Source organism: Syngnathoides biaculeatus, chromosome 3 (assembly GCF_019802595.1).
Source record: "Syngnathoides biaculeatus isolate LvHL_M chromosome 3, ASM1980259v1, whole genome shotgun sequence".
NCBI lineage: Eukaryota > Metazoa > Chordata > Actinopteri > Syngnathiformes > Syngnathidae > Syngnathoides > Syngnathoides biaculeatus.
Genome location: NC_084642.1, coordinates 37,818,169 through 37,846,068, shown reverse-complemented (window position 1 = coordinate 37,846,068; position 27,900 = coordinate 37,818,169). Strand labels below are relative to the sequence as shown.

Below are 27,900 nucleotides of genomic sequence, written 5' to 3'. Positions count from 1 at the left end.
GGAAACCTGGTGGACAACTACAGGAAACATCTGATCTCTGTAATTGCAAACAAAGGCTACTGTACCAAATATTAACATTGGTTTTCTCAGGTATTCAAATTTTCAAGTGTATCACAAATCTTCTTCTTTTCCTTTCGGCTTGTCCCGTTAGGGGTCGCCACAGCGTGTCATCTTTTGCCATCTTAGCCTATCTCCTGCATCTTCCTCTCTAACCCCAACTGCCCTCATGTCTTCCCTCACCACATCCATAAACCTTCTCTTTGGTCTTCCTCTCGCTCTTTTGCCTGGGAGCTCCATCCTCAGCATCCTTCTACCAATATACTCACTCTCTCGCCTCTGAACATGTCCAAACCATCGAAGTCTGCTCTCTCGAATCTTGTCTCCAAAACATCCAGCTTTGGCTGTCCCTCGAATGAGCTCATTTCTAATCCTATCCAACCTGGTCACTCCGAGCGAGAACCTCAACATCTTCATTTCTGCCACCTCCAGTTCAGCTTCCTGTTGTTTCTTCAGTGCCACCGTCTCTAATCCGTACATCATGGCCGGCCTCACCACTGTTTTGTAAACTTTGCCCTTCATCCTAGCAGACACTCTTCTGTCACATAACACACCAAACACCTTTCGCCAGCTGTTCCAACCTGCTTGGACCCGTTTCTTCACTTCCTGACCACACTCTCCATTGCTCTGTATTGTTGACCCCAAGTATTTGAAGTCGTCCACCCTCGCTATCTCTTCTCCCTGTAGCCTCACTCTTCCCCCTCTACTTTTCTCATTCACGCACATATATTCTGTTTTACTTCGGCTAATCTTCATTCCTCTCCTTTCCAGTGCATGTCTCCATCTTTCCAATTGTTCCTCTGCGTGCTCCCTGCTTTCACTGCATATGACAATATCATCTGCGAACATCATGGTCCAAGGGGATTCCAGTCTAACCTCATCTGTCAGCCTATCCATTACCACTGCAAACAGGAAGGGGCTCAGAGCTGATCCCTGATGCAGTCCCACCTCCACCTTAAATTCCTCTGTCACACCTAAGGCACACCTCACCATTGTTCTGCTGCCATCATACATGTCCTGTACTATTTTAACATACTCCTCTGCCACACCAGACTTACGCATGCAGTACCACAGTTCCTCTCTTGGTACTCTGTCATAGGCTTTCTCTAGATCCACAAAGACACAATGTAGCTCCTTCTGACCTTCTCTGTACTTTTCCACGAGCATCCTCAAGGCAAATAATGGATCTGTGGTACTCTTTCTAGGCATGAAACCATACTGTTGCTCGCAGATACTTACTTCTGTCCTGAGTCTAGCCTCCACTACTCTTTCCCATAACTTCATTGTGTGGCTCATCAACTTTATTCCTCTATAGTTCCCACAGCTCTGAACATCCCCTTGTTCTTAAAAATGGGAACTAGAACACTTTTCCTCCATTCTTCAGGCATCTTTTCGCCCGCTAGTATTCTGTTGAATAAGTTGGTCAAAAACTCCACAGCCATCTCTCCAAATTGCTTCCATACCTCTACCGGTATGTCATCAGGACCAACTGCCTTTCCAGTTTTCATCCTTTGTAGTGCCTTTCTGACTTCCCCCTTAGTAATCATTTCCACTTCCTGGTCCTTCACTCTTGCCTCTTCAACTCTTCCTTCTCTCTCATTTTCTTCATTCATCAACTTCTCAAAGTATTCTTTCCATTTATTTAGCACACTACCGGCACCAGTCAACACATTTCCATCTCTATCCTTAATCACCCTAACCTTCTGCACATCCTTCCCATCTCTATCCCTCTGTCTGGCCAACCTGTAGAGATCCTTTTCTCCTTCTTTCATGTCCAACCTGGTGTACATGTCTTCATATGCCTCTTGTTTAGCCTTTGCCACCTCTACCTTTGCCCTACGTCGCATCTCGATGTACTCCTTTCGCCTCTCCTCAGTCCTCTCAGTATCCCACTTCTTCTTCGCTAATCTCTTTCCTTGTATGACTCCCTGTATTTTGGGGTTCCACCACCAAGTCTCCTTCTCCCCTTTCCTACCAGGTGACACACCAAGTACTCTCCTGCCTGTCTCTCTGATCACCTTGGCTGTCGTCGTCCAGTCTTCCGGGAGCTTCGGTTGTCCATCGAGAGCCTGTCTCACCTCTTTCCGGAAGGTCGCACAACATTCTTCCTTTCTCAGCTTCCACCACATGGTTCTCTGCTCTACCTTTGTCTTCTTAATCTTCCTACCACCACCAGAATCATCCTACATACTACCATCCTATGCTGTCGAGCTACACTCTCCCCTACCACTACTTTACAGTCAGTAACCTCCTTCAGATTACATCGTCTGCACAAAATATAATCTACCTGCGTGGTTCTACCTCCGCTCTTGTAGGTCACTATATGTTCCTCCCTCTTCTGGAAATAAGTGTTCACTACAGCCATCTCCATCCTTTTTGCAAAGTCCACCACCATCTGCCCTTCAAAGTTCCTTTCCTGGATGCCGTACTTACCCATCACTTCTTCATCGCCCCTGTTTCCTTTACCAATATGTCCATTACAATCTGCACCAATCACAACTCTCTCCCTGTCTGGGATGCTCAGAACTACTTCATCTAGTTCCTTCCAGAATTTCTCTTTCAACTCTAGGTCACATCCTACCTGTGGTGCATAGCCGCTAACCACATTATACATAACACCCTCAATTTTAAATTTTAGTCTGATCACTCCATCTGATACTCTTTTTACCTCCAAGACATTCTTAGCCAGCTCTTCCTTTAAAATAACCCCTACTCCATTTCTCTTCCCATCTACTCCGTGGTAGAATAATTTAAACCCTGCTCCCAAACTTCTAGCCTTACTACCTTTCCACCTGCTCTCTTGGATGCACAGAATATCAACCTTTCTCCTAATCATCATGTCAACCAACTCCTGTGCTTTTCCTGTCATAGTCCCAACATTCAAAGTCCCTACACTCAGTTGTAGGCTCTGTGCATTCCTCTTTTTCTTCTGACGCTGGATCCGGTTTCCTCCTCTTCTTTGTCTTCGACCCACAGTAGCTGAATTTCCACCGACGCCCTGCAGGTTAGCAGTGCCGGGGGCGGGCGTTGTTAACCCGGGCCACGACCGATCCGGTATGGGATTCTTTAGATGAACGCTCATATTTGTTTGGCACAGTTTTTACGCCGGATCCCCTTCCTGACGCAACCCTCTGCATTTATCCGGGCTTGGGACCGGCCTACAGATTGCACTGGTTTGTGCCCCCATAGGGCTGCATTCAAGTGTATCACAAATAAATTGTTTTAAAAAAAAAAAAAAAAAATCATACATTGTGATTTCTGGATTTTTCTTTTTAGATTATCTCTCACAGTGGACATGCAATGAAAATTTCAGACCCCTCCATGATTTCTAAGTGGGAGAACTTGCAATATAGCAGGGTGTTCAAATACTTATTTTATTCACTGTAAATGGACGGTTGGGGAATGAAACCACTCTACAGATGTCCAAAATGTTGAGCAGAGGTGTGCTAACATACAAAAACGTAGCTCAACAACGAGGACTGACGTGAACTGTGGGAAGGATAACGGACACCCCAGCAGTTGTCCCTGGATATCATTGGGAGCAAAGCCCAAACATATGGGACATTTAAAAAGGAAGACACAGCAGCACCAGGAGATTACGAAGAATCTGGCTGGCCTGCGTTGCGGGCCGCCTTAACACCAAGTGAGCGGCCATGGACGGTCGTTACAGCGAAGAGCAAGAAAAAAGAATGTGATGCAAAATATTGACGTCAGATTTATGAGACAAACAGATTTGAGGCACTCTTACAAGACCCAGGCCAAGAATGGTCATCCTCCACCACCACTGAAAGGTATGAAATTAAATCATCAAATTAGGACCCCCAAACATTAATAGTTGGTGATGGAGCCATCAAGGATGTGAAACACTTTTGCAGTGAGAAGAACACCAAAGTACTGTGTTTTACTATTGACGCGGTGTCTGATATCTCTCAAAAAATCCTGGAGCTCACTGATCACCACCCAACTGTGAAATCTGTCATTATACATACAGGGGCCATGGATGTTCTTAAGCAGTAATCAGAGGTACTGAAGCGAGATTTCATTGATCTCCGAACAAAAGTGCAAGGGATGGATGCTGAGGTTTTTATAAGCGGACCTCTACAACTTGTTTGATCTGGAGATGAACGTTTCTCGAGGCTCTGTCAATTGAATAGCTAGTTAGGCAAGGTGTGCACTGCACTACCTGTGAGTTTCATTGAGAATTTCTGCCGTTTTCGGGAGCGTAAAAATCTTTACAAAGCAGACGGTTTCTGGCTAAATAGACAAGGGGTTATTAGCTGCCAACATTTTCTATTGTGTGAGTCATGCACCACCCTGTAAAGAAAATATTTACAAAAACCAAGGACAAAAGGATCCAGTTGTTCCCAAACAATCGGAGAAACAAGAAATAAGGAGACAAGGTGCACACAGATTCATTTACGTCATCCGAACAATCTGATGAGCAAATGTGCCAGAAATTGAAATTTCCCACACCTCTTCCTGTCCCATTGGAGCCATCCACACCTCAGAATCTCCCCTCCATGACTACAACAACCATACAATCCGCATTAGATGTTGGCTTCCCCTCTCCCAGCCTGAATGCAATGTTGGGTCTGATGAATGGGATGAGGACTATTCTCAACGATGGAGTCCAGCCCATACCACGCCAAGATCTTCCTCCCATCCTCCTTCGCCTGAAACCACCGTCCACTAAGAAGCGAAAGGCCCCTCCTCCACCCATGAAGACTATCCGTAAATTTGACTGATATTTACTGGGTCTTTTCCAGAATAACTCAGACCCCTATGAAGATCAGGCATTTTTCATACTTGTAATTACAAGGGACAGAAAGTCGGTCAAAAATATATGGCACCAAAAAAGTAGAACTTCCAACTTCGTGAGGATAAAATGTCGGTCTATCGAACCATTCTCCTGTCATCTCTGCAAGACTAGCTCTTTTTAATATTACGTCACCGGGTAACAAATCAATGTTGTTATTACAACCTATGGTCTGGACTTTTTGTTATTAAGTGAAATATGGTTAACTGAAAGTAGCTGGAATAACATATTAAATGAGGCAACACCTGCAGCAATTCTATCAATTAACATAAGGGATACATTTTGTGTATTTTTTTAATTCCAGATTCTTCCAAAAGTTCAGACAACCTCTTTCTCGATTCAGAAAAGCTACATAAATGAGAGTACTGCCACGAAGTTTATGGAGACTGTGGCTATCCCACAGACTGTGAATGCTGAGACAGTTGATGAATTTATGGACAATTTCACCTCGAAAATTACAAATGCTATGAATGCTGTCGGTCCTGTTAAAACTAAGACCATCCTGAGGCGCCCACAACACCACGGATGACCACAATCATGGTCAAGAGATCTAAATAGGAGTGTAGGAAAGTGGAACAGAAGTGGATAAAAACTAAACTCCAAATTGATTATGACCTCTACAGACAGTGTCTTTGTAATTTTAACCAACAGTTAGTTAGAGCTAGACAGCAATATTTTTCTGAAATCATCAGTAAGAACCTCAACAATACTCGTGCTCTATTTGATGTGGATGACAAGCTGACAAATGCAATGTGTTTACCTGTTATTTTAGTGAAAAAATACAATCCATCAGGTCAAATGTTGCCACAAATCAGCAAATAGATAGAATGATCTCACATCTGAAGCCACCCACAGAAAACACTTAACTTGTCAGAATTTGATACAGCTGACCAAAAACTGGAGTAAACAGTTCAGCAGTTGAAACAATCAACGAGCTGTCTCGACTCAATACCATCTGACTTCGAAACTATTGTGAAGTCAGTGCTACCTGATCAAATAATCAATTGATCATTTCAGTCTGGGGAGTTTCCCAAAGCTCTTAAAGTAACTGCTGTTAAGCCTCTTCTAAAAAAACAGAGTACTGGACTCATCTCAAATCTCCCGTTATTTTTAATCAACTCAGCAATTTCTTGAATTTAAATTGAATGATTTAGGTCCTACCTGGAGGAAAGGAGCTACTTTGTGACCATTGGAGGTGCTCAGTCTCACCGAATGGCAATGACCTATGGGGTCCCTCAAGGGTCAGCTCTTGGACCTCTCCTTTTCAGCCTGTATATGCTACCCTTGCAGATGACACAGTTATATTTAGCAATGTCACCAAATGACTACAGTTCTCTTGAGGTATTGTGCCACTGTCTAAATCAAATAACTGGATGAGCCAAAATTTTCTTCAACTAAATCACAACAAAGACAATTTTTCTGGCAATAAAGAAAATAGAATTGCTGTTAGTAAATACCTGGACTCTCTATCTTTAAAAAACAAAGATCAAGTCCGAAACCTTGGTGTTCTGATTGATTAAGACCACACTTTCAACAATCATATCAAATCAATCACAAAAACTGCCTTCTACCATCCGAAGAACATATCTAGAGTTAAGTCTTGTATGTGTCTAGCAGATCAAGAAAACCTCATTCATGCTTTTTTCTCAAGTAGACTTGACTACTGTAATGGTCTTCTGACTGGACCCCCAAAAAATAAAAAGAGTACTCATTCAGAATGCTGCAGGTCATGTTCTGACCAAAACAAAGCGGTCAGAGCATATAACGCCAATCCTAAAGTCCTTGCACTGGCTTCCAGTCAGCTTTAGAATGGATTTTAAACTTCTACTACTGGTCTATAAATCACCAAATGATTTAGGTCCTGAATACATGAAAGAAATGTTTACGGAATACAAACCCAGTAGAGCTCTGAGATCGACTGACTCAGGTCAAATAGTGGAGCACGGAGTCCAAAGCAAACATGGTGAAGCAGGATTTAGCTATTATGTTGCACACAAATGGAATACGTTGCAAACAGAGGTGAGGTCAGCCCCAAGTGTGAATGTTTTTAAATTCAGGTTGAAAACTCTACTTTTTTCTCATGCTTTTGAGAATATATCCACTTTTTGATCATATTAATTGCACTGTAAGTAGTTTTTGTCTTTTTTATATTTTGTTTGCCATTTTTATTGTTTTTATCCCGTTTTAAATGTTGGTTTTCAAATGCCTTTAATCATGTGAAGCACATTGAGTTACCTCGTGTATGAACTGTGCTATACAAATAAATTTGCTTTGCTTGCAAAACAGCTCGAGCTCAGTGAGTTTGGATGGAGAGTGTTTGTGAACAGCAGTCTTAAGCTCTGTCCACAGATTCTTGATCGGATTCAGGTCTGGTACTCCTTCCATTTCAATATGATTGCTTGCACGGTGCTCCTTGAGATGTTTAAAGCTTGGGAAATCTTTTTGTACCAAATCCGGTTTTAAACTTCTCCACAACAGTATCTTGGACCTGCCTGATGTGTTCCTTGGTTTCTATGATGGTCTCTGCACTTTAAAGAACCCTCAGACTATCACAGACCAGGTGAATTTATATGGAGACTTGATTACACACAGGTGAATTCTTTTAATCATCAGTCAACATTGGATCATTCAGAGATCCTCACTGGAGTTCTGGAGTCAGTTTGCTGCACTGAAAGTAAAGGCCAAATAATATTGCACTTCTCAGGTTTTTATTTGTTTAAAAAAAGTATAAAATATTCAATAAATGTTCCATTTCACGATAGTGTCCCACTTGTTGATCATTCTTGATAAAAAAAAATGAAAATGTTATATCTGAGTTTGAAGCCTTAAATGTGGTAAAATGTTGAAAAGTTCAAGGGGGCCGAATACTTCCTTCTAAGTCCAGACCAGAATCCAATTGAGAATCTGTGGGCAGGGCTGAAGAGTGCTGTTAACAAATGTTCTCCATCCAACCTCACTGAACAGAAGCTGTTTTGCAAGGAAGAATGGGCAAGAATTTCAGTCTCTCGATGTGCAATACTGATAGAGACATACACCAAGCGACTTGCAGCTGTAATTGCAGCAAAAGGTGGCACTACAAAGTATTAATGCAAGGGGACTGAATAATACTGCATACCCCACTTTTCAAGTTTTTATTTGTTAAAAAAGTTTAAAATATCTAATAAATTTCATCCCACTTCACGATGGTGTACCACTGGTTGAATCTTGACAAAAAAAAATTAATTTTATCTTCATGTTTGAAGCCTGAAATGTGGCAAAAGGTTGAAAAGTTTGAGGGGGCCGAATACTTTCACAAGGCACTGTAATGCTGTATCTACATTATCACAGTGCCTAAAGCACTTTACAAAGCATCACATTCACCAATTCACACATTCATCGACCAATGGGAAGTTGCTGACATGCAAGGTGCTACCAGGCCCACTGGGAGCAAATTAGGGTTTTTTTTTTTTTGTCTTGTTCAAGGACACTTCAATATGCAGAGTCTCGGAGCTGGGATTTAAAGCAGCTATCCCTTGATTATTATACAATCCGCTCTTGCTACTGATCCACAGCCACTCCAATTAGACTGTTAAGGAGATAGCATACTATACCTAACACAAGAGTAATATCACTATTAATTGGTGAGGTTAGTCATACTTACTTAGACGAAGGAAAGGGGAGAGGAGGAACTTCACTGTGGATACCATCACAATAGTGGTCAAGGAAGGAGCGTAAGTGAGAAAAGGTGCTTTCCTCAAGGTCAACACAGTAGGGTCTGTGCCAGGCTACCACTTGCCTAAAGTGCAAAATACAAAAAAAATCCTGAATGTCAAGTGAGGTGAGTCATTACGTGCAAAAGAAGCCCAAGTCCAATGAACCACATCCTGACAGGTCATGAGTTTCAGCATATACAACTGAATTAAAGAAGTACAATACTTGAGTATTGCGACATCAGCACTTAAAATTCTCAAAAGTCAATGCATAAATGATTTGATCTCTGACCTGTCTCTGGGAAGGGCTGTCCAGGCTAGACTATGGGAAGTCCCAGCTGAAATCTGTTGTACAGTTACTCCATCCAAGCCTACTATCTTTTTCGGCTTGGTGATTGGTCCTGTGGAGTTTCCCTGCCCACATTGACCCATGGAGTTGTTTCCCCACGCATATACTTCATTGTCTATGGATGTTTGTTGGGATGAAGAGCAGTAATAAAGTTTCGTTATGTTTGCAATTCAAGGCCAAGTACTACACTGAGCTAATTTCATATAATTTAAGCACATTCAGTTTTATGTGTTCTTTGGATTTTGTATTGCATCACACTTGCATAAATGCTGTCTCGTGTTTCACACAGACTGTTTAAAAGAAAAGATAACCCTTAACCATATCCATAATTGTTTTTTTATCTGGTTGGGAAAATGTCATGCAGTGATAAGATTCAAACATCATTACAGTGACTATTAAACAAGAATGTTTGCAGATTCATGTCTAGGTCTGTGGCTACAAGTCATCTACAATTGTCATGGATTTAAATATTGTAGCAGTCGAGTCAGAGAACCTAAATAAAGAATACCATGCGACAGGGCCAAACAATGGCTGTCCCCAATGGAGATGTCCACCACCCTAGTCGTGGCCAGCTCCTCAATAAGTTTAGGTCGGAGTGCTGTTGCCTCAGAAGAACCACAACCTAGGCAAGCGCCGCATCCCCAAGCATACACCTAGAATCAGATTGACAAGAAAACATGGACAGATTATTTCTTTTCTTTATGTTATTAACTCTCATTGCTCAAGGACCTCAACCAGACACATACAGTGCACACCTGCAGCTAATAGGTGGCAGTATTACAACGTGAATGAATCGACAGTGACATAAATGACAAGGGAAATATCCGTAAAACTGCGTCAATAATCAACAAGTAAGTGAAACATGTGTTGACTCTGCGCAATTAGAGGACTGTTTGGATGGAAGCCGTGTTAGCTTTGTGGATTGAAGATGGCAAAAAGAAAGCGATGAGTTTGGACACCAACATGATGAGGAAAAAGCTAAAGCCCTTTATGATCAAATCCTGCCCGGTGATAATGATGAAGAGACTGAAGAAAGTGCCAGCGAAGCTCAAGCCAGGACTAGCACTGCAAGGAGCAATACACCCCCTCGAGGACCAGGCTTTTCGCCAAGCAAGCTGAGGCTTCCTCCGCCGATAACGATGCTGCTCGTCGTAATGTGAAGGAAGACTTTCTAAATATCATCAATGAGGGAGATTGCCTCCCTGAGCAGGTTTTCAACATGGATGGAACAACCCCTTTTGGAAAAGGATTACTTGACGCACATTCCTCTTCAGGGGAGAAGTGAAGAAGCCAGACTTAAAGCCCCCAAGAACCATGTGACTGTCGCCATGTGTGGCAATACTGCTGGTTTTATGCTGAAACCAGGCCTTATTTACATAGAAAAAAACCATGGGTATTAAAAACAACGATAAGGCTCTACTGCCCGTGTACTGGATGCAAACTCCAAGGCCTGAATTACGAAAGCTCTGACTCTTGAATGGTTCCTCCATTATGGTACGAACTGTTGAATTAAGTAATCTTGACCGGATTATGCACGGACTGGAATAAAAATGTTACTATGCAGCACAAGGTTTTATAAATAAAGATTTAACTCGACACTTGTACTGTTGAATTTTTATTTATAAAATATGACTCTCCAAGTGAGGAAATGTTAATTACATACTGCAATAAAAATGTTACGGTGTAGTATAAGGCTTTATGATTAGAGCTTTAACTAGACACTTGTACTGTGGTCATTTATGTCGCTAGTATGCAAAGTATAAATTCTGGACTGTTGACATTTTAAACATTCTGGCATCTGCATGCATGCAACTCCCCATCTCAAAGGTAAAGACCTCGGCTACATCGCCAACACCTCCACCGGAAGAGTCTCCCAGTGATGAATGTTAACTACACAGTAACATAATACAGTCAGTGTTTTATAATTTTATGCATGCTTCTCTCCAAAGGTAAATTGACAATTTTCTATTATCCTTTACATTATGTACACTTTGAATGCTTGTTTTTAAGGTAAATGAACATATTTTTTATTATTCTTTGCATTATGTAACATTTGAATACTTATATTTGGCGGCGGGTGGGGGGGGATGACGGTCGCGCGGGTTGGAACAGGTTAGGCTATTTACATGAAAAATGTGTTTCTACTAATAAAATATTGAAGTTACAAAATAACTTCTGGAACGGATTAATTTTGTAAGTACCGCTGCGTATGTGTGCATGTGTATATATACATATAGTGCTTTGTAAAAGTATTTGGCCCCCTTGAACTTTTCAACCCTTTGCCACATTTCAGGCTTCAAAGATAAAGATATAAAATTAGATTTTTTTTGTCAAGAATCAACAAGAAGTGGGACACAATCGTGAAGCGTAATGAAATTCATTGGATATTTTATACTTTTTAAACAAATAAAAAACTAAAAGTGGAGCATTTTGTGCAGCAAACTCACTCCAGAGGTTCAGTGAGGATCTCTGAATGATCCAATGTTGACTGATGATGATAAGTAGAATCCACCTGTGTGTAATCAAATCTCATATAAAATATAGTATAGGCAGTCTTTCTCTAGGTCAACAAAGACACAATGGAGCTCCTTCTGACCTTCTCTGTACTTTTCCACGAGCATCCTCAAGGCAAATAATGCAACTGTGGTACTCTTTCTAGGCAAGAAACTATACTGTTGCTTGCAGATACTTACTTCTGTCCTGAGTTTAGCCTTCACTACTCTTTCCCATAGTTTCATTGTGAAAATATAAAGGATATGTAGATTTAAAGGATATGGGGATAAAAGCGATTCAAACCACAAAGGCTCTCACTCCAGTAGTTGAAGGTTGAGTCCACTTGTGCAATTACCTATAAGTCCTCACGGTCCTCATTGTACAAGTTGTGTAGGCCTACAAGTTATGAAGTTAGTCACGTTCGATGTTTCTTCAACAGCAATGGTTTGATCACAAACGCGTCTCGTTGTTAGCTAAACTAAACTAAGGTAGTCTGGGCCAAGAAGCAAGTTTAAGTTGACGTTTCCACTTGCCCAACTTCCTCACTACTAGTACTCCCGGTCCTCATTGTATAAGATACGTAGGTTTTGCAGGTCGTGTAGGTATTAGCGTTTGATGTTTTCCTCCTCAGCAAATATTTGATTACAGACACGTCAGGTTGTTAGCAAGCTAGGCTAGGCTAATCTAGACCGAGCAGCTTCAACGCGAACAATATGGCTACAATTTGGGTACTAAGATTACCCAGATGATGATTTTTAGTCCACTGAAGTCTTCACCATGGGCATCCCACGTAGAATATTCACAACATTCGGTCCAAGTTCAGCAGGATTTATTTATTATACGATCGGGGTGGCCGCAGCCTCCTTGTTTAGCTGCCACGAGTTCGGGGACCGGAAGCAGACCCAATATATGCACATCCATACAGACATTTATCCATACATATATACACAGACATCCATAAATGCAGTATGTTGCTCATTTCACTTTGAAATATATGGGTATTCATTGCAGATATAAATATAAAATGAAGCTCAGGTAAAGAAATCATTTACATTCCAGGTTGCAATGAAACAAAATGTAAAAGAAGCCAAAGGGGGGGGGTGAAACCTTTTGCAAGGCACTGGATTCCCCCACTCTATGTCCACATTACCTGCCCAGTTGAAGTTAGGGCAAGAGACGATTGGCTTCCAGCACAAACTTTTCTGATGAACATCCCTTGTAGGGCTTCCACTACTTTTGGTTTGTAAACTCGATTAGTGTCACCATGTCCAAGTTTGCCTGCCAAAAAACAATTTGTTTTTACTACTATATTCATTAAATGCATTCAGAGTGAGCATGGTATTGCAATCGGCTGAAAAGTTATTCCTAAGAACAAACTTCAAATGATAAACAATAACAAAAAAGGTATTTGTAATTATTTAAGTTCAGAGAGATGCTCATGTTTCTGTTTCAATAGGCATGTATACAACCAGACTGTAAGGATTTCTATTCGCAATATGTTGACAATTATTCACCATAGCAATAATAACCATATGCCTCATTCAAATTCTGTTTACAGAAGTCAACTGTCTAAAATGGTATACACACCATTGTCTCCTCCTCCAAAAGACCACACGGTACGTCCATCCTTTGAAAGTGCAATAGTATGAGAGCTACCACATGACACTTCGCCCACATTGCTAATGTCTTTGACCAAGGAGGGAATGTTTCGACTGTTGCTGTCACCATGACCTGCATTTCAAAAACACACGACAGAGGGTTTATGAAAGGAAACCACCAGTTTCTTCCGCACAATTGATGGCATACAGTATGGTATATGCACAAAATCTATTTCTCAATTGGTTTGATTATCCCATTAAATTCATACTTTTATTCTAAAACTTCATTGTTCCACAGGTACAATAACAAGTTTACGATGAGACAATATTCAACTTTATCCGGCCATCAAAACATTCATATTGTTATGCTAACAGTTCGATTCTCAAAATAAGTATAAATCTCTAATTAAGGAAACTCTGCAAGAAAGGCTTCATAGTATGGGCAGCATTTTATCTGAGCAATACATATTAAACTGACTGGATGAAAGCATTAAGAGATTCTGTATCACTAGCTCACCATGTCATTTCTGCATGTTAAACTACTAAGTTTAACGCATGAAATGAAAACTGAAAAAAGTTCTTTTTTTTTGACAAAGTGAGCCTACTCTTTAAAACCACGTTGTTTTCCCCAAAATTAAAATGTGTTAAATTGCATTGGAAGTTGCATTGGAAAATATGGGCAAAAGTCAATGGTTCTGAAATGGAACAGAACACCTAGTGACACTTCAAAAAAAATTTGTTAAACACACTATACTGCCAAGGTTTTTCATTTGCATGCCTCGAGTCAGATCACATTTTTAAGTGATATCCCATTGTAAATCCAAACGTTTTCATGATGTTGGTCTCACAGTTTCAACTCTTGTGGGAAGGCTTTCAACATGGTTTATGAGTGAGTTTATGGAAACTTCTGACAATTTTTCAGGAAGCATATTTGTAAGATTGCTTACTGATGTTGGAGGAGAAGGCCTGGCTCTCAATCTCTGGTCTAATTTATCCCAAAGGTGTTCCATCGGGTTGACGTCTTTCAAGTTAATCCACATCAAACTCTCATTTGTGTCCTCGTGAACCTTGTTTTGTGCACTGATGCACAGTCATGTTAGAACAGGAAGGGTCATCTCAGAACTGTTCCAAAATTCCAACACATTTTACAATGCATGACTCTCCTTCTGGTGGCACAATGGTCGACTAGTTAAGACATCTGTCTCACAGTTCTGGGGGACAGAGTTCAAATCCAGCCTTGCCTGTGTGGAGTTTGCATTTTGTCACCATTCCTGCAGGGGTTTTCTCCAGTTACTCTCTTTTCCTCCCACATCCACAAAACATATCGGGTAGATTGATTGAAGACTAGTGAGGTGTGAATGTGAGCGTGAATGGTTGGTTGTGTATATATGCCCAAATGGCTTGGGCCAGTTCAGGGTCTGTTCTGTCTATCTGGTGAAGAAATCTGGGATAGGCTCCAACAAACCGGCAACCCTAGTGAGGATAATTGGTACAAACATGGAATGGATGGATTTCAAATAATTATTCTAAAGTTAAGCACTTTATTTGAACAAAATACTTTTTATTTACTACCACTTGTTTTGAAATTTATAGGCCTAGTTTTATTTCAAAAACGAGAAAACAGTTTCCATCATGTTTGACTACCCAGGAAGAATTTGTAAGATGTGTACAATTCTTTAAAGAAAAAAATGAAGGACCAGGCAAAATATTTCATTTTATTTTCATGGGATTCAAACTAAATAGTAAAGCCCGGGGCAATATTACCCTATCGTTTCGAGCCATATTTAGATGATATGCGGATCACTTCTAACAGACTCCCTGACAGTATGTATGAGCCACCCAGGCGGCGGAGCGATGATCCACCCCGGCTGAAGCCGTGCTCGACAGACGCGGTGCCGCCAAAGCCGTGCTCAGCGGACGTGCCGTTGACGGGCACATTGACACATTTAGCACCGCTGAAATACGTACGCGGATCTTTTGTTACGTTCTGAGAGGATTACGCCCATCCTAACCCCATTATTGTTTTGTTTTTTAATAGCTCGATAAACACCTAGCTGTCATTTGGAACCCAAGAAGCTCCCGTCCTTTGCACCTGTGCAATCCATTTTTCACAACGAACCGGGTCTTTTTGAAGAGTAAATCCATCCTCCCGACTGTCCGAACAATATCCGGCACTACAACAAGCCGGCGTTTTGGGTAACTTGAAGGAACAAAGAGTTACCTTCCAGCAGGTAAAGCTAGTATAAACACACAAGACCGCCTGAGTACGCTCCTGCTGATTACAGTTCCTGCTTTTTCTCCAAAACAAATTCCTCGAGAGGATTTTCATGGAAGGAGTTACAAAAAGCCATATACGTGAAAATAATGTGTGGTGAAAAAACGGATGGGTCCATTCCGGCTACTTTTTTTTTTTTTTAATTAAAAACATACTAAAAACCATGTTTTTTTTTTCCCAATGGAGCTTTAAGAGCACAATTGTACATATATACAGTCATATCTACATCCGTCATTCTAGAATGAAAGTGTACACCTTTTTTCATAAACTGTAGGTGGCATACTACAGGGTGTCCCATAAGTCTCCATACATAGGATTTTTATAAACACGAAATTACGGTATGTGCCCCACACGTCTGTTTGTGAAAAGCACTATTTCTACTTTCAATGGTTTGAAAAGTCGATGTTTGACTTTTTTTGTATTAACGGCTATTCTGAGTTTAACCAGGTATTTTAATGTCCCAACTAACCCAGAAAAAAAAAATTTTTTGCTCCTCAGTGAAGCCCTCTACTGATTAGCTGAGAAGTTTCAGTCAAAAATATCCATTATTGAGATCATAAGGGCCAAAACTGTTGTGTTCTATAAGCTGACAACTTCAACAAATATCGTAACATTTCCGTCACTTCTTGCCATAAAAGTTGACTGAATAAATACCGCAAATTGAACGTTAATGGCAGTAGGTCATGTACATTTGTCAGAATTATTTTGTGAATAATTTATCTGTTTTGGAGGATTTTAAAGGTAATTGAAGTTCTCAACATTGCATGTTTTTTTTTTTTTTTAAGTTCCACAAAAATAGCAGCCACTTGTCAACGTTGCTACTAGTAGATACACTTTGGCAATACCCCACGCAACAATACAAAATGTCCATGTGTCTTTGCTGCTCTTACAACTGTGTGGTGTAAAACCAGCACAGCAGTTTTTAGAACCAGATTATCATAATGTGTGCTTGTGCGCTGTAAATAAATTACTTACCCAATCTTCCAAAATCACCTTCCCCCCACGTATACACCTCTCCATCCTCACAAACAGCAGCACTGTGTCTATAGCCAGCAGATACACACACCACCACCTGATGTAATAAAGAAAAAGACATGCTTTTTACATGCTGTGGCGACCCCGAAAGGGAAAAGGCGAAAGAAACACACACACATACAGTATCTTTAGCAATGCTGTTAATCAACAGGTTGTCTTTCTTATATTTGTTTAATGTTATAGAAGCGATTATAGAAGACCGCTAAAAGCAACAGGTTTCACCAGGAATTTTACATAATACCAATTATAGTAGGCGGCATGGTGAATCAGCTGGAAAGCATTGGCCTCATAGTTCTAAGGTCCCCGGTTCAATCCCGGACCTGCCTGTGTGGTGTTTGCATGTCCTCCCCGTGCCTGTGTGGGTTTTTTCTGGGCACTCCGGTTTCCTTCCACATCCCAAAAACATGCAACATTAAATGGACACTCTAAAATGGTTCCTGGTGTGATTGTGAGTGCGGCTGTTTGTCTCTATGTGCTCTGCGATTGCCTGGCAACCAGCTCAAGGTAGACCCCGCCTCCTGCTGAGATAGGCTCCAGCATTCCCCACGACCCTTCTAGGACAAGCGGGTAAGAAAATGGATGGATGGATCAATTACAGTATGTACTCATATTTGAAGGCACCCGAGAATTCAGGAGCTGGCGAAGGGGAAAGACAATATGTAATATGATTGAATTTGAACATGAAATTGAAGTAAACTGACTGAAGACCAACCTTTCCTTGTAGCAGCCCTTGGATAAGTTTAGGGTATTTCTGTGTTGAGCTGTTCCCATGACCCAGCTTGCCATAATCACCGTCACCCCAACTGAACACTTCACCCTCTGAAGTGAAGGCCAGTGTGTGGCCATCTGAGCCCTTAGATGACGACACCTTCTTGATGGCATGGTGAGGTTCAAATGTCAGCTTCTTGAGTGTGGATTGATTGTTGGAGTCCCCAAGGCCTAGGCGGCCATAGCTTCCCTTCCCACATGCCCGCACAGAGCCATCAGAAGACATCACAAAAGTGCAGTACTGGCCTGCCTCAATCTGTTGAAGTAAGGAAACCACTGTAAATGTATTTATTATGAATATGGAACATTGAAGAAACTGTTTAAAACTAAAGGTAATCAGTGGTACGTGTTTCCCTTTTATCATAAATACAACAGCATGGGGCATGGGAAGTAAAACTATTTTTTTTTGTTCTTCACTGACCATCCTTACCTAAACTCAGGAGGCCTTTTAGGATGGATTAATAGCCCGATATTGACATCCATGTAAACAACTACAGTGGTACCTTGACTTTGGACAAACAGAAGAACAGATGGACAGACAGTTTACCTGTAAATTAGCCAGAAAGAAAAAATGCAAGAGATTGTGCAGCTGGAAAGCCCTAAGTGGCAGAATATCCCGAGGACTCCCTGGTGTTGCTGGGCAGATGCCGCCATGTTCTTTTTCTTTTCTTTTGGCTTGTCCCGTTAGGGGTCGCCACTGTGTGTCATCTCTTTCCATCTAAGCCTATCTCGTGCATCCTCCTCTCTAACACCCACTGTCTGTCCTCATGTCCTCCCTCACAACATCCATCAACCTTTTCTTTGGTCGTCCTCTCGCTCTTTTGCCTGGCAGCTCCATCATTAGCACCCTTCTACCAACATACTCACTCTCTTGCTTCTGAACATATCCAAACCATCGAAGTCTGCTCTCTCTAACCTTGTCTCCAAAACATTCAACTTTGGCTGTCCCTCTAATGAGCTCATTTCTAATCCTATCCAACCTGTTCACACCAAGCGAGAACCTCAGCATCTTACTTTCTGCTATCTCAAGTTCTGCTTCCTGTTGTTTCTTCAGAGCCACCGTCTCTAATCCATAAATCATGGCCGGCCTCACCCCTGTTTTAGAAATTTTGCCCTTCATCCTGGCGGATACTTTTCTGTCACATAGAATACTAGACACCTTCCGCCAACTGTTCCACCCCACTTGGACCTGTTTTTTTTCACTTCCTTAACACACTCTCCATTGCTCCGTATTGTTGACCCAAAGTATTTGAAGTCGTCCACCATCGCTATCGCTTCTCCCTGGAGCTTCACTCTTCCTCCTCCGCCCCTCTCATTTACGCACATATATTCTGTTTTACTTCAGCTAATCTTCATTCCTCTCCTTTCCAGTGCATACCTCCATCTTTCTAACTGTTCCTCAGCCTGTTCCCTGCTTTCACCGCAGATCACAATATCATCAGCGAACATCATCGGTACTCTTTCTAGGCATGAAACCATACTGTTGCTCGCAGATACTTACTTCTGTCCTGAGTCTAGCCTCCACGACTCTTTCCCATAAAATCATATTGTGGCTCATCATCTTTATTCCTCTGTAGTTTCCACAGTTCTGAAAATCGCCTTTATTCTTAAAAATGGGGATTATCACTTTTCCGCCATTCTTTTGGAATCTTCTCCCCCGCTAGTATAATATTGAATAACTTGTTAAAAAAATCCACAATCATCACATCAAATTGCTTCCATACCTTCACTGGTATGTCATCGGGACCAACTGTCTTTTCATTTTTCATTCTGTTCAGTTCAACATGCCGCCACATTGTTTATATGGAATTGTTACTTCTGAAGAAAAGTAAACTCTCAACTTCACAGTAGTGGGGGAAATAGTTCAATTCCTATGACCACACCATAGCCCTTCCTCACTGGATGTAACAGAGCCCGAAATCCTCACTGGATGTAACAGAGCCCGAAATTATGGTGAAGAAAGTTACACTGCCAAAGACACAGATCCCTAATCACCGCCGGAGCTTCAAAGGAGAAGCAACAGGTACAGAAGAGCTAGACGTGACCATGGACCAAATTACACACAGAAGGCAAGGTACCACTGTACTAAGTGCAACAGAAGAGACATGTAGTCTTACCGTCTGAGCATCAGCAAAGCTTGAGGCCAACTTGGGTAGCAGGATTTTCTCCTGTGTACCTTCCACAAGTTGATGGCTGCTATTACTTCCCCACACATAAACCTCACAGGTTTCAGATACTACTGGTGCTTCACCTGTCTGGATGCTGTCTGGACTGACACAGGTGCGGGAGTAGTCATATGCCATTCGACATACCTGGAGGTAAACCTTACAATTAGGTGAATGACCTGTTTAAGATCGCCAGAGTATCCTGAAATATTAATTTTGTACAGTAATAAAAAAAAATATTACACTGGATCTGGAGCAAGACAGGTGAACATTGGTGAACAAGAAAAAAACATGCTCTTACTTCTTCAAAAAGACAGAGTGCTGCCTCATACAATGAACATAGACCATCAGGGTTCCGTGTGGGTTCCCTCCATTGACTGCGATCTGCTGAAGAGCCCTGAAAGATCAAATTCCCAGATGACTAGTTTAGATTATATGAAGCATACAAGGGGGAAACAAGGGGTTTTTGTAATTTTGATCAATATCTTAAAATAATCATGATGAATTAATAGTAGTCGCTGATCTGTGATAGAAAAAAATTCTCTCTCCAGTCTCATCTTGTGCCTCTCACAAGAAACAACCATACCCAGGCAAAATCAGAGACAAAAGTGCATTTTACCAGGTGTCAAATCATGTTTCTCACACTTGCAAGCACATCCCCCAAGCCTCAGTCTGATTTTTTTAACCCTGTTACCCCAGAGAAGCACCTAAATGGTATTTGAGGTTAAAGTTGTGTAAACTGTTTAATCCTTTGCGAGGCAGATGGTGTGCCAGCAATCAGTGTATGACGAATACCTGACAAATTCACAAGCCACATCTGGTGACTATGGTTGTTTTTCTTTGTGTGGAGTGGTTTCTGACATGTCCAGGCACAAGATGAAAAAAGAGATGGCAGATTCTTTTTCAGATCGTTTTATGTACAATTCTCAAGACATGATGACTATTTTAACAAATTACAAAACACTTGGTATCTTGAACTCCCCCTTTAATCATTATCAGGAGAGAATGTATAACAAAGGCACAAAACATTTGATTTACCCATTTATTTACTCACCAATGAGTGTCTCATTTGCATGAGGACGTTCATGAAACAATCATAGCCAATGAGACCCTCTTGGCTCTGTAGCACCTTATGTCCCATAGTACCAACCACAGCTGACGCTGCCAGTGCCATCTCAATCCATTCAAGCAAGTAGCGAAGGGAACCCCTCTGGGAGGAGAGTCCTAGCAGTAACTCTGAGGCCAATCGTCGCCCTAAGATATCTGCCCCAGAGTTTGGCATAGTAACTCCCTTCAGAAATGTTGTGACCTGGGCCAGACAGTCCAGCCCCATTGGTGGGATCTTACTCTCATTGGCCAGAGAAAGGGGTGGCAGGGAACTAACAACATCAATGGCTGTGCGAATTACATCGTTACATAAGTTTAAGTTTCCACCCGCTCCTCCACATGGGCTGGGAGGAGGAGGCATCACCCAGCTCTGTCGCAGCAGCGCAAACAGAAGGCTGAGGCCTGTGCGAACACCCATCTCAATGAGTGCATCAGTGCTAGAGCGGGGCCGCTCACTGACACAGTGCAGATTACTGGAGCCCGAATTGTTCTCTGGAGAATGCTGCTGCTGCTTCATCTTTCCCTTGTCATGATACTTGTTGGAAAGTGCATAGAATATACGTTGAAGAACCAAGACGCGTTTCCGCAAGGCAGCAGCAAAGGGAGAGTCCGAGCAAACCATCTTGGCCAAAGCTAATTGGCTATCCAGTAGAGCATCCAAGTAGTGCTCCTGTTCATCGCTGGACAGGGACTCACGCTCAAAGTCAGGTAGTTGGGGACCCTTCAGACAAAGCACCTGCTGGGGTAGCACCACAACCTCTTTGTTGGCTAACAGCTTCGCGTACAGGATAGAAACACCTTCTCGGGTAGCTATCGACTCGCTGTCCTCTGTGATCCATGAGCTGTTTAGGTGCTCCAACCATTTGAGTTTGACTGGCGGGATCATTAAAGCCATGGTATGTCACTCTGGAGCCATCAGCCCTGGAAATATCAATAATACATCATAGGTTAGAGAAAATATGAGACTATCCCGACATATAACTACATATAATACATACAATACATATAATGCAAAGGGCAACTTTTATTGGTTGCCCCTTAATCACAGGGAAATCTTGAAATGCATCTGAAGCACGTTGGTTTGCCAACTGTACAAAGTCAGCAAAACTCCACTCACCTTTGAAAGTACTGGAACAGTATTTCATTCTTCCTGTAGATTGAAAATATTTGTTTGACAAAGTATGAATAAGACAAGTCATCCAAATGTCTGCTTTTATTATGAGGCATTTATAACAGTATGATAAATAAATTAACTTACTATTCATGTGAGTAAAAGTATTTGGATGAATCTTAAACACCATAAATGTTCAAGAATCCAATAATCACATCTACCTTAACGGCTTGGTGAAATTTTTTAGAAGATACAGAATCTCAATTAGCTCCCAATATGCTCTCTCCAATATGGCACAATCCAGATTTCAAAATCAACTACCGTAATTTCCCAAGTATAATAAGCACAATTTTCCAAAAAGATTTTCAAAAAGTCAAGAGTGCATAATATTTAAGTATAGATTAAAAAGAAAAAGAAAATCACTGTTTAGCTGCATACTTGTACATGGGGTGGTTAAAAAAAAAAAAAGGATACATTTACATTTCAATGATATTCAATGTCTTATTTTACATATTTATACGTATGATTAATGTGCACCGCCAACCTGAGATTCCTGACCTGCTCGCAGGAGTTCTCCATTTTACGATTGTTAGCGTAACATATTTGCCGCTACTGTACTAAACATCAGAAACGGCTGCCCATGGGCTTTTTTGAGGACAAAAAATGTCAACTATAAGGGCAACCTATACAGCTATTTTGAGAAAAAGTATCATCACTGCTGCCGAAGAAGTCTGAAACTGCGAAGCACCGCGGCAGTTTAAAGTGGTTGAATCAAATGTGAGATTGTGAAGGAAGATGAAGGAGAAAATCAATCAAAAAGCATATGGAGTAGTTTTGGGACGTAGGAGAGTTCCGTAATTCCCTGAGATGGACAAAGACCTAGATTTCTTCCGAACGGGGGCCAAGATATCGCGGTTAGCACTATGGAGCTTCACATCAAAGCACTAACAATAATGAGGAATAAAGAGAACCAAGACACTTGTGATTCGAAAAATGTTTCCTCCCAAACGCCAAGGATGCCAGAGAGGATGACATGCTCTGTGAACTAGATGGGATCACTGTGCATGATGCAATGCAGGAGTAACTGGAACTGAACCAAGTCATGAATGATGAGTTCCACAACAATGCACAAAAGGTAGCTACTATGGATCTTTTTCACAGAGATGAGTCAGATGCTTCTTTGGAACGTTTTGTCAAGGATGTGTAATGTAATGCATAAACTGCACTATGCACATTTTATGCACAAATATTTAAGTTAACTAAGCACCTGCTCTGTCATAATCTCAGGGTTCTGTTTAAAGTGCATAGAGCATCATGAAGACCAAGGAGCACACCAGGCAGGTCCCAGATACTGTTGTGGAGAGGTTTTAAGACGGATTTGGACACAAAAACATTTCCCAAGCTTTAAACATCTCATGGAGCACTGTGGAAGCAATCATATTGAAATGGAAGGATTATCAGACCACTGCAAATCTACTAAGACGCGGCCGTCCCTCTAAATTTTCACCTCGAACAACGAGACGACTGATCAGAGATCCAGCCAGGAGGCCCATGATCACTCTAGATGAACTGCAGAGATCTACAGCTGATGTGGGAGAGTCTGTCCATAGGAAGCATGTGGAAGAAGGTGCTCTGGTCAGATGAAACCAAAATCGAACTTTTTGGCCACAATGCAAAGCAATATGTTTGGCGTTAAAGCAACACAGCTCATCACCCTGAACACCCCATCCCCACTGTCAAATATGGTGGGGGCAGCCTCATGGTTTGGGGCTGCTTTTGTTTAGCAGGGACAGGGAAGATTGTTAAAATAGATGGGAAGATAAATGGAGCCAAATACAGGATCATTCTGGAAGTAATGAAGTCTTCAAACGACCTGAGACTGGGACGTAGATTTGGCTTCCAACAGGACAATGATCCAAAACATAAATCCAAATCTACAATGGAATGGTTCACAAATAAACGTAACCAGGTGTTAGAATGGCCAAGTCAAAGTCCAGACACGAATCAATTTGCGAATCTGTGGGCAGAGCTGAAGACTGCTGTTCACAAATGCTCTCCATCCAACCTCACTGAGCTCAAGCTGTTTTGCAAGAATTTCAGTCTCTCAATGTCCAAAACTGATAGACATAAGCCAGGCGACTTGCAGCGGTAATTGCAGAAAAAGGTGGCACAATTAATGCAAGGGGGCCGAATAATATTGCACGGCCCACTTTTCAGGTTTTTATTTGTTAAAAAAAGTTTAAAATATCCAATAAATTTCATTCCACTTCACGATTGTGTCCGGCTTCTTGTTGATTCTTGACAAAAAAAAATTATATCTTTATGTTTACAGCCTGAAATGTGACAAAAGGTTGAAAGGTTCAAGGGAGCCGAATACTTTAACAAGGCACTGTAAATACATTAAAGCTACATCAACAAATCCACAAAGATTATTGATTGTTGTACAGATTTTTTTTAAAAGAATACAAGTACAAACAAAAGTACAAGCCTAGAAAAATACAACTACAGATACAGTGCCTTGTGAAAGTATTAGGCCCCCTTGAACTTTTCAACCTTTCACCACATTTCAGGCTTCTAACAAAGGTACGGTTTTTTTTGTCAAGAATCAACTAGTGGGACACAATACTAAAATGGAATGAAATTTATTAGTTATTTTAAACTTTTTTAACAAATAAAAACCTGAAAAGTGGGGCATGCAATATCATTAGGCCCCCTTGCAATAAACTTTATAGCGCCACCTTTTGCTGCAATTAAAGCTGCAAGTCGCTTGGGGTATGTTTATCAGTTTTGCACATCGAGAGACTGAAATTCTTGCCCATTCATGCAAAACAGCTTGAGCTCAGTGAGGATGGATGGAGAGCATTTGTGAACAGCAGTCTTCAGCTCTGCCCACAGATTCGCGATTGGATTCGTGTCTGGACTTTGACTTGGCCATTCTAACACCTGGTTACGTTTATTTGTAAACCATTCCATTGTAGAGTTGGGATAATGTTTTGCATCATTGTCCATTGTGATTTCTGGATTTTTCTTTTTAGATTATCTTTCTCACAGTGGACATGCACCTACGATGAAAATTTCAGACCCCTGCATGATTTCTAAGCAGGAGAACTTACAATATAGCAGGGTGTTCAAATACTTATTTGCTTCACTGTACTATGACGTGAAACAATGCAAAATGTGTGTTGGTCATGTTTTTTCTGGGCTGGACGATATTGAAAAAACTGTATTGTGTTTTTTTTTTAAAACCTGCAATATAAACTGTGATAAACAATTCAAGCTCAGTGTTGGGAATGTTGTTTTCTCCAAAAACTAGTTCAGTCAAGTTCACCATTCCAAAAAAGAACCAGTTCAGTTGATATACTTCAACATTTTGAACGAGTTTCACTAATCGAAAAATGAAACATTTCTTAGTACTATATTTTTTAATCATATTGCAAATGGGGTATTATCTTCAAAATATTGGCATTTACGTTATTAAATTTAATAAGCAAATCATTGTTACCACCCATTCAGCTCACACTATTAGCCAGCTGCAGCGTTCAAACTGCAATTTAAAAAAACGTGAGGAAAAACTTGTCTTTGTGGTCTTTCTTTAGACACGAGAACTCAATACAAAAACAGAACTGTTGTCCCTAATCTGTTCACAAAAACACACAATATAGGGTGACAGGAACAATGGTGGGAAGACCTTCATAACTTTATCACAATGTGATAATAGTGTTTGTACTAAACCATTCTGATGCAAATAATGTTCCAAGTAATCCTTTCTTTCCAATTATGTACTGTATTACAAAAGAAAATTCACTCCCATTGATGCAGTGTCCCCAACACCCCTCATGCAGCTGCCACTTCCGCCTCAAGTTGTTTCATTATATTGAGGGATATAAGATATACAGCAGGTCCAAATAGGCCCTGCTGTTCGTCACTTAAATACAGTTGATTTACTGTAGCCAAACGCCATTTTCGGTCCATTTTGCTGTGCCGGCTTTTCAGTGCTGAGATTTAGCGGACAACCGCCAAAATGATTTCCGCATTTCGCACAAGGTCATAATTTTTCTGAAAATGTAAATAACAGGATTTCCCTCTTTAATGCCTTGTTTTTGAAATTTTTACTTCAGATGAAATTTTCGATTTCGACAAAGACGAAGTGTTTCTTGACTCTGGTGTTTAAAATCATACGTTAATCAGATTCCGACACAACTGAAAACTACTGTATATTGGTAAACAAATGCTGTATAAACACGTACAAACAAGGAACATAACACTCTGGTATATATTCTTCAAACTGTTAACGGGTCGTACATACAATATCTGATCGTGACTTCTACTTTCTTTGACTTCACACTTTCTCAGCAAGTGTGTATCTCATTGCATGTAAGGTCAAGACACTCATAGTAGGATCAACAATACCAACAATGAAGGCACACACAGACAGTTGAAGTCCGCTAGCCTCACAACATAATTATTATGCTACATACAGTTGTTCCTCTCTGAGTAATATCACTTGATCAAGCATTTTCTAACATTCCTTTCTTCAAAATTAGTAAAGTGTGTATGATAACCTACTCCTTGAGCTTTTCACCTTATCGTGGTGGAGTAGTTTGTGTGTCCCAATGTTCCGAGGAGCTAAGTTGTCTGGGGATTCACATCCCTGGTAGGGTCACCCATGGCAAATAGGTTCTAGGTGAGGGACCAGAAAAAGCAAGGCCAAAAGACCCCCATGGTTGTAGACAGAAATGGATTCAGGTTTCTCTTGTCCGGAAGCGGGTCACCGGGGACACCCTCTGGAGCCAGGCCTGGAAGTGGGGCTCAAAGGCGAGCGCCTCGTGGCCGGGCTTGCACCCATGTGGCATGGCCGGGCACACCCTAAAAGGGTAATATGGGTCCCCCTTCCCATGGGCTCACCACCTAAGAGAGGGGCTGTAGGGGTCGCGTGCAATGTGAGTTTGGTGGTGGCTGCCAATGCGGGACCCTGAGCGATGCGATCCCTACAGAAACTAGCTCGAATGCCATGAATGCCAAGCTGGTGTGAGGTCGAGCAGATCTGACTCAAAATAGTCGGACTCGCCTCTACGCACCACTTGGGCTCTGGTACCAGTCATCTTGAGAGGGGTTGGACTGTTCCACTCTGGAGTTGCCCACGGTGAGAGACACCGAGCAGGTGTGGGTATACTTATTGCTCCCCGGCTTAGCACCTGCACGTTGGGGTTCACCCCGGTGGATGAGAGGGTAGCCCTTCAGGTGGTGGGACAGGTCCAGATTGCTGTTTGTAACAATGCAAACAACACTTCAGAGTAATCACCCTTTTTGGAGCCCGAAGAGGGACTGCTGGGGAGCGCTCCCTCTGGGGACTCCATCATCCTGCTTGGGGACTTCAATGCCCTAGTGGGCAATGACAGTGTGACCTGGAAGGGCGTGATTCAAAGAAACAGATCAGAACCCGAGTGGAGTTTGTTCTGTTACAGGACATCTCGGATTGTCCATAATGAACACCATGTTCAGGGATAAGGGTGTTTATGTGCACTTGGCACCAGGACACCCTTGGTTGCAGTTCAATGATTTAGGATCATGTAATCAGATTTGCAGTCACATGTCTTGGGACACTTGGGTGAAGAGAGAAGCAGAGTTGTCAAGTGATCACCACCTCGTGGTGAGTTGAATCTGATGATGGGGGAAGACGAGGCAGCCCCAAGTGTATTCTGAGGGTGTGCTGGGAACGGCTGGCCGGTTCCCTGTCAGAAGGACTTTCAACTCTCACCTCTGAAAGAACTTTGCTCATGTTCCCAGGGAGGCGTGGACATTGAGTCCGAGTGGACAATGTTCAGCGCTTCCATTGCTGAGGCGGCCGACCGGAGCTGTGGCCGTAAGGTAGTCAGTCCCTGTCATGGCGGCGATCCCCAAACATGTTGGTGAACACCAACAGAAAGCGATGCTGGATGGACGGATGAATGGATGGATGGATCAGACCAATATCAGTATCAGCCAAAATTCTAGGCTCCAATATCAGTATTGGATCGCAGGTGGTGGCGGCACGGTGGAGTAGCTGGAACGCGTTGGCCTTCCAGTTCTGAGGACCCAGGTCCAATCCCAGCCCTCCCTGTGTGGAGTTTTCAACATGAAGGAATGTGAATCAAGAGAGCTGCTTTGTGAACTAAACCAGAACTTTCATAAAAATCCACAGATGTGATCTTAAGAAATAAAGAAGCTGTGAACAGTCTTATCTAACCACATGCACAAGACAATATCTGATTGATTGTGAGTACATTGTCCCAATATTTTACTGAACTGGCATGAACAGTGAACAATTGAAGGAAACAACATCTGAAGGGAACAATTTGTAAGGAATTGTGCTACAAGAAATGTGACCAAAATGACAGATTAAAGAGTATGGAAGGTCCTCAAAGCACTTTTGCTGTCGGCTTGTCCCGTTTGGGGTC

The 27,900-nt window shown here is 41.7% G+C and overlaps 1 protein-coding gene across 10 annotated transcripts in view; it reads right to left on the bottom strand.

Annotated features, from left to right (window-relative positions):
* The window catches only part of herc1 (HECT and RLD domain containing E3 ubiquitin protein ligase family member 1), a 219,481-nt gene that overhangs the window by 185,978 nt on the left and 5,603 nt on the right, over positions 1-27,900 (bottom strand). For 7 of the 10 annotated variants that reach the window (XM_061815706.1, XM_061815705.1, XM_061815713.1 and 4 more), the window contains exons 2-12: positions 21,470-21,502; positions 20,300-21,273; positions 19,547-19,642; positions 19,198-19,392; positions 17,025-17,336; positions 16,253-16,349; positions 12,992-13,135; positions 12,555-12,682; positions 9,420-9,564; positions 8,855-9,026; positions 8,514-8,648 (exon numbers count right to left, since the gene is read on the bottom strand). In XM_061815706.1, coding sequence (XP_061671690.1) covers positions 8,514-8,648; positions 8,855-9,026; positions 9,420-9,564; positions 12,555-12,682; positions 12,992-13,135; positions 16,253-16,349; positions 17,025-17,336; positions 19,198-19,392; positions 19,547-19,642; positions 20,300-21,247 — 2,372 coding nt within the window. In that variant the 5' untranslated portion in view covers positions 21,248-21,273; positions 21,470-21,502. The remainder of the gene's footprint in view (positions 1-8,513; positions 8,649-8,854; positions 9,027-9,419; positions 9,565-12,554; positions 12,683-12,991; positions 13,136-16,252; positions 16,350-17,024; positions 17,337-19,197; positions 19,393-19,546; positions 19,643-20,299; positions 21,274-21,469; positions 21,503-27,900) is intronic. The other 3 variants (XM_061815707.1, XM_061815710.1, XM_061815715.1) reach the window with 2 other exon arrangements.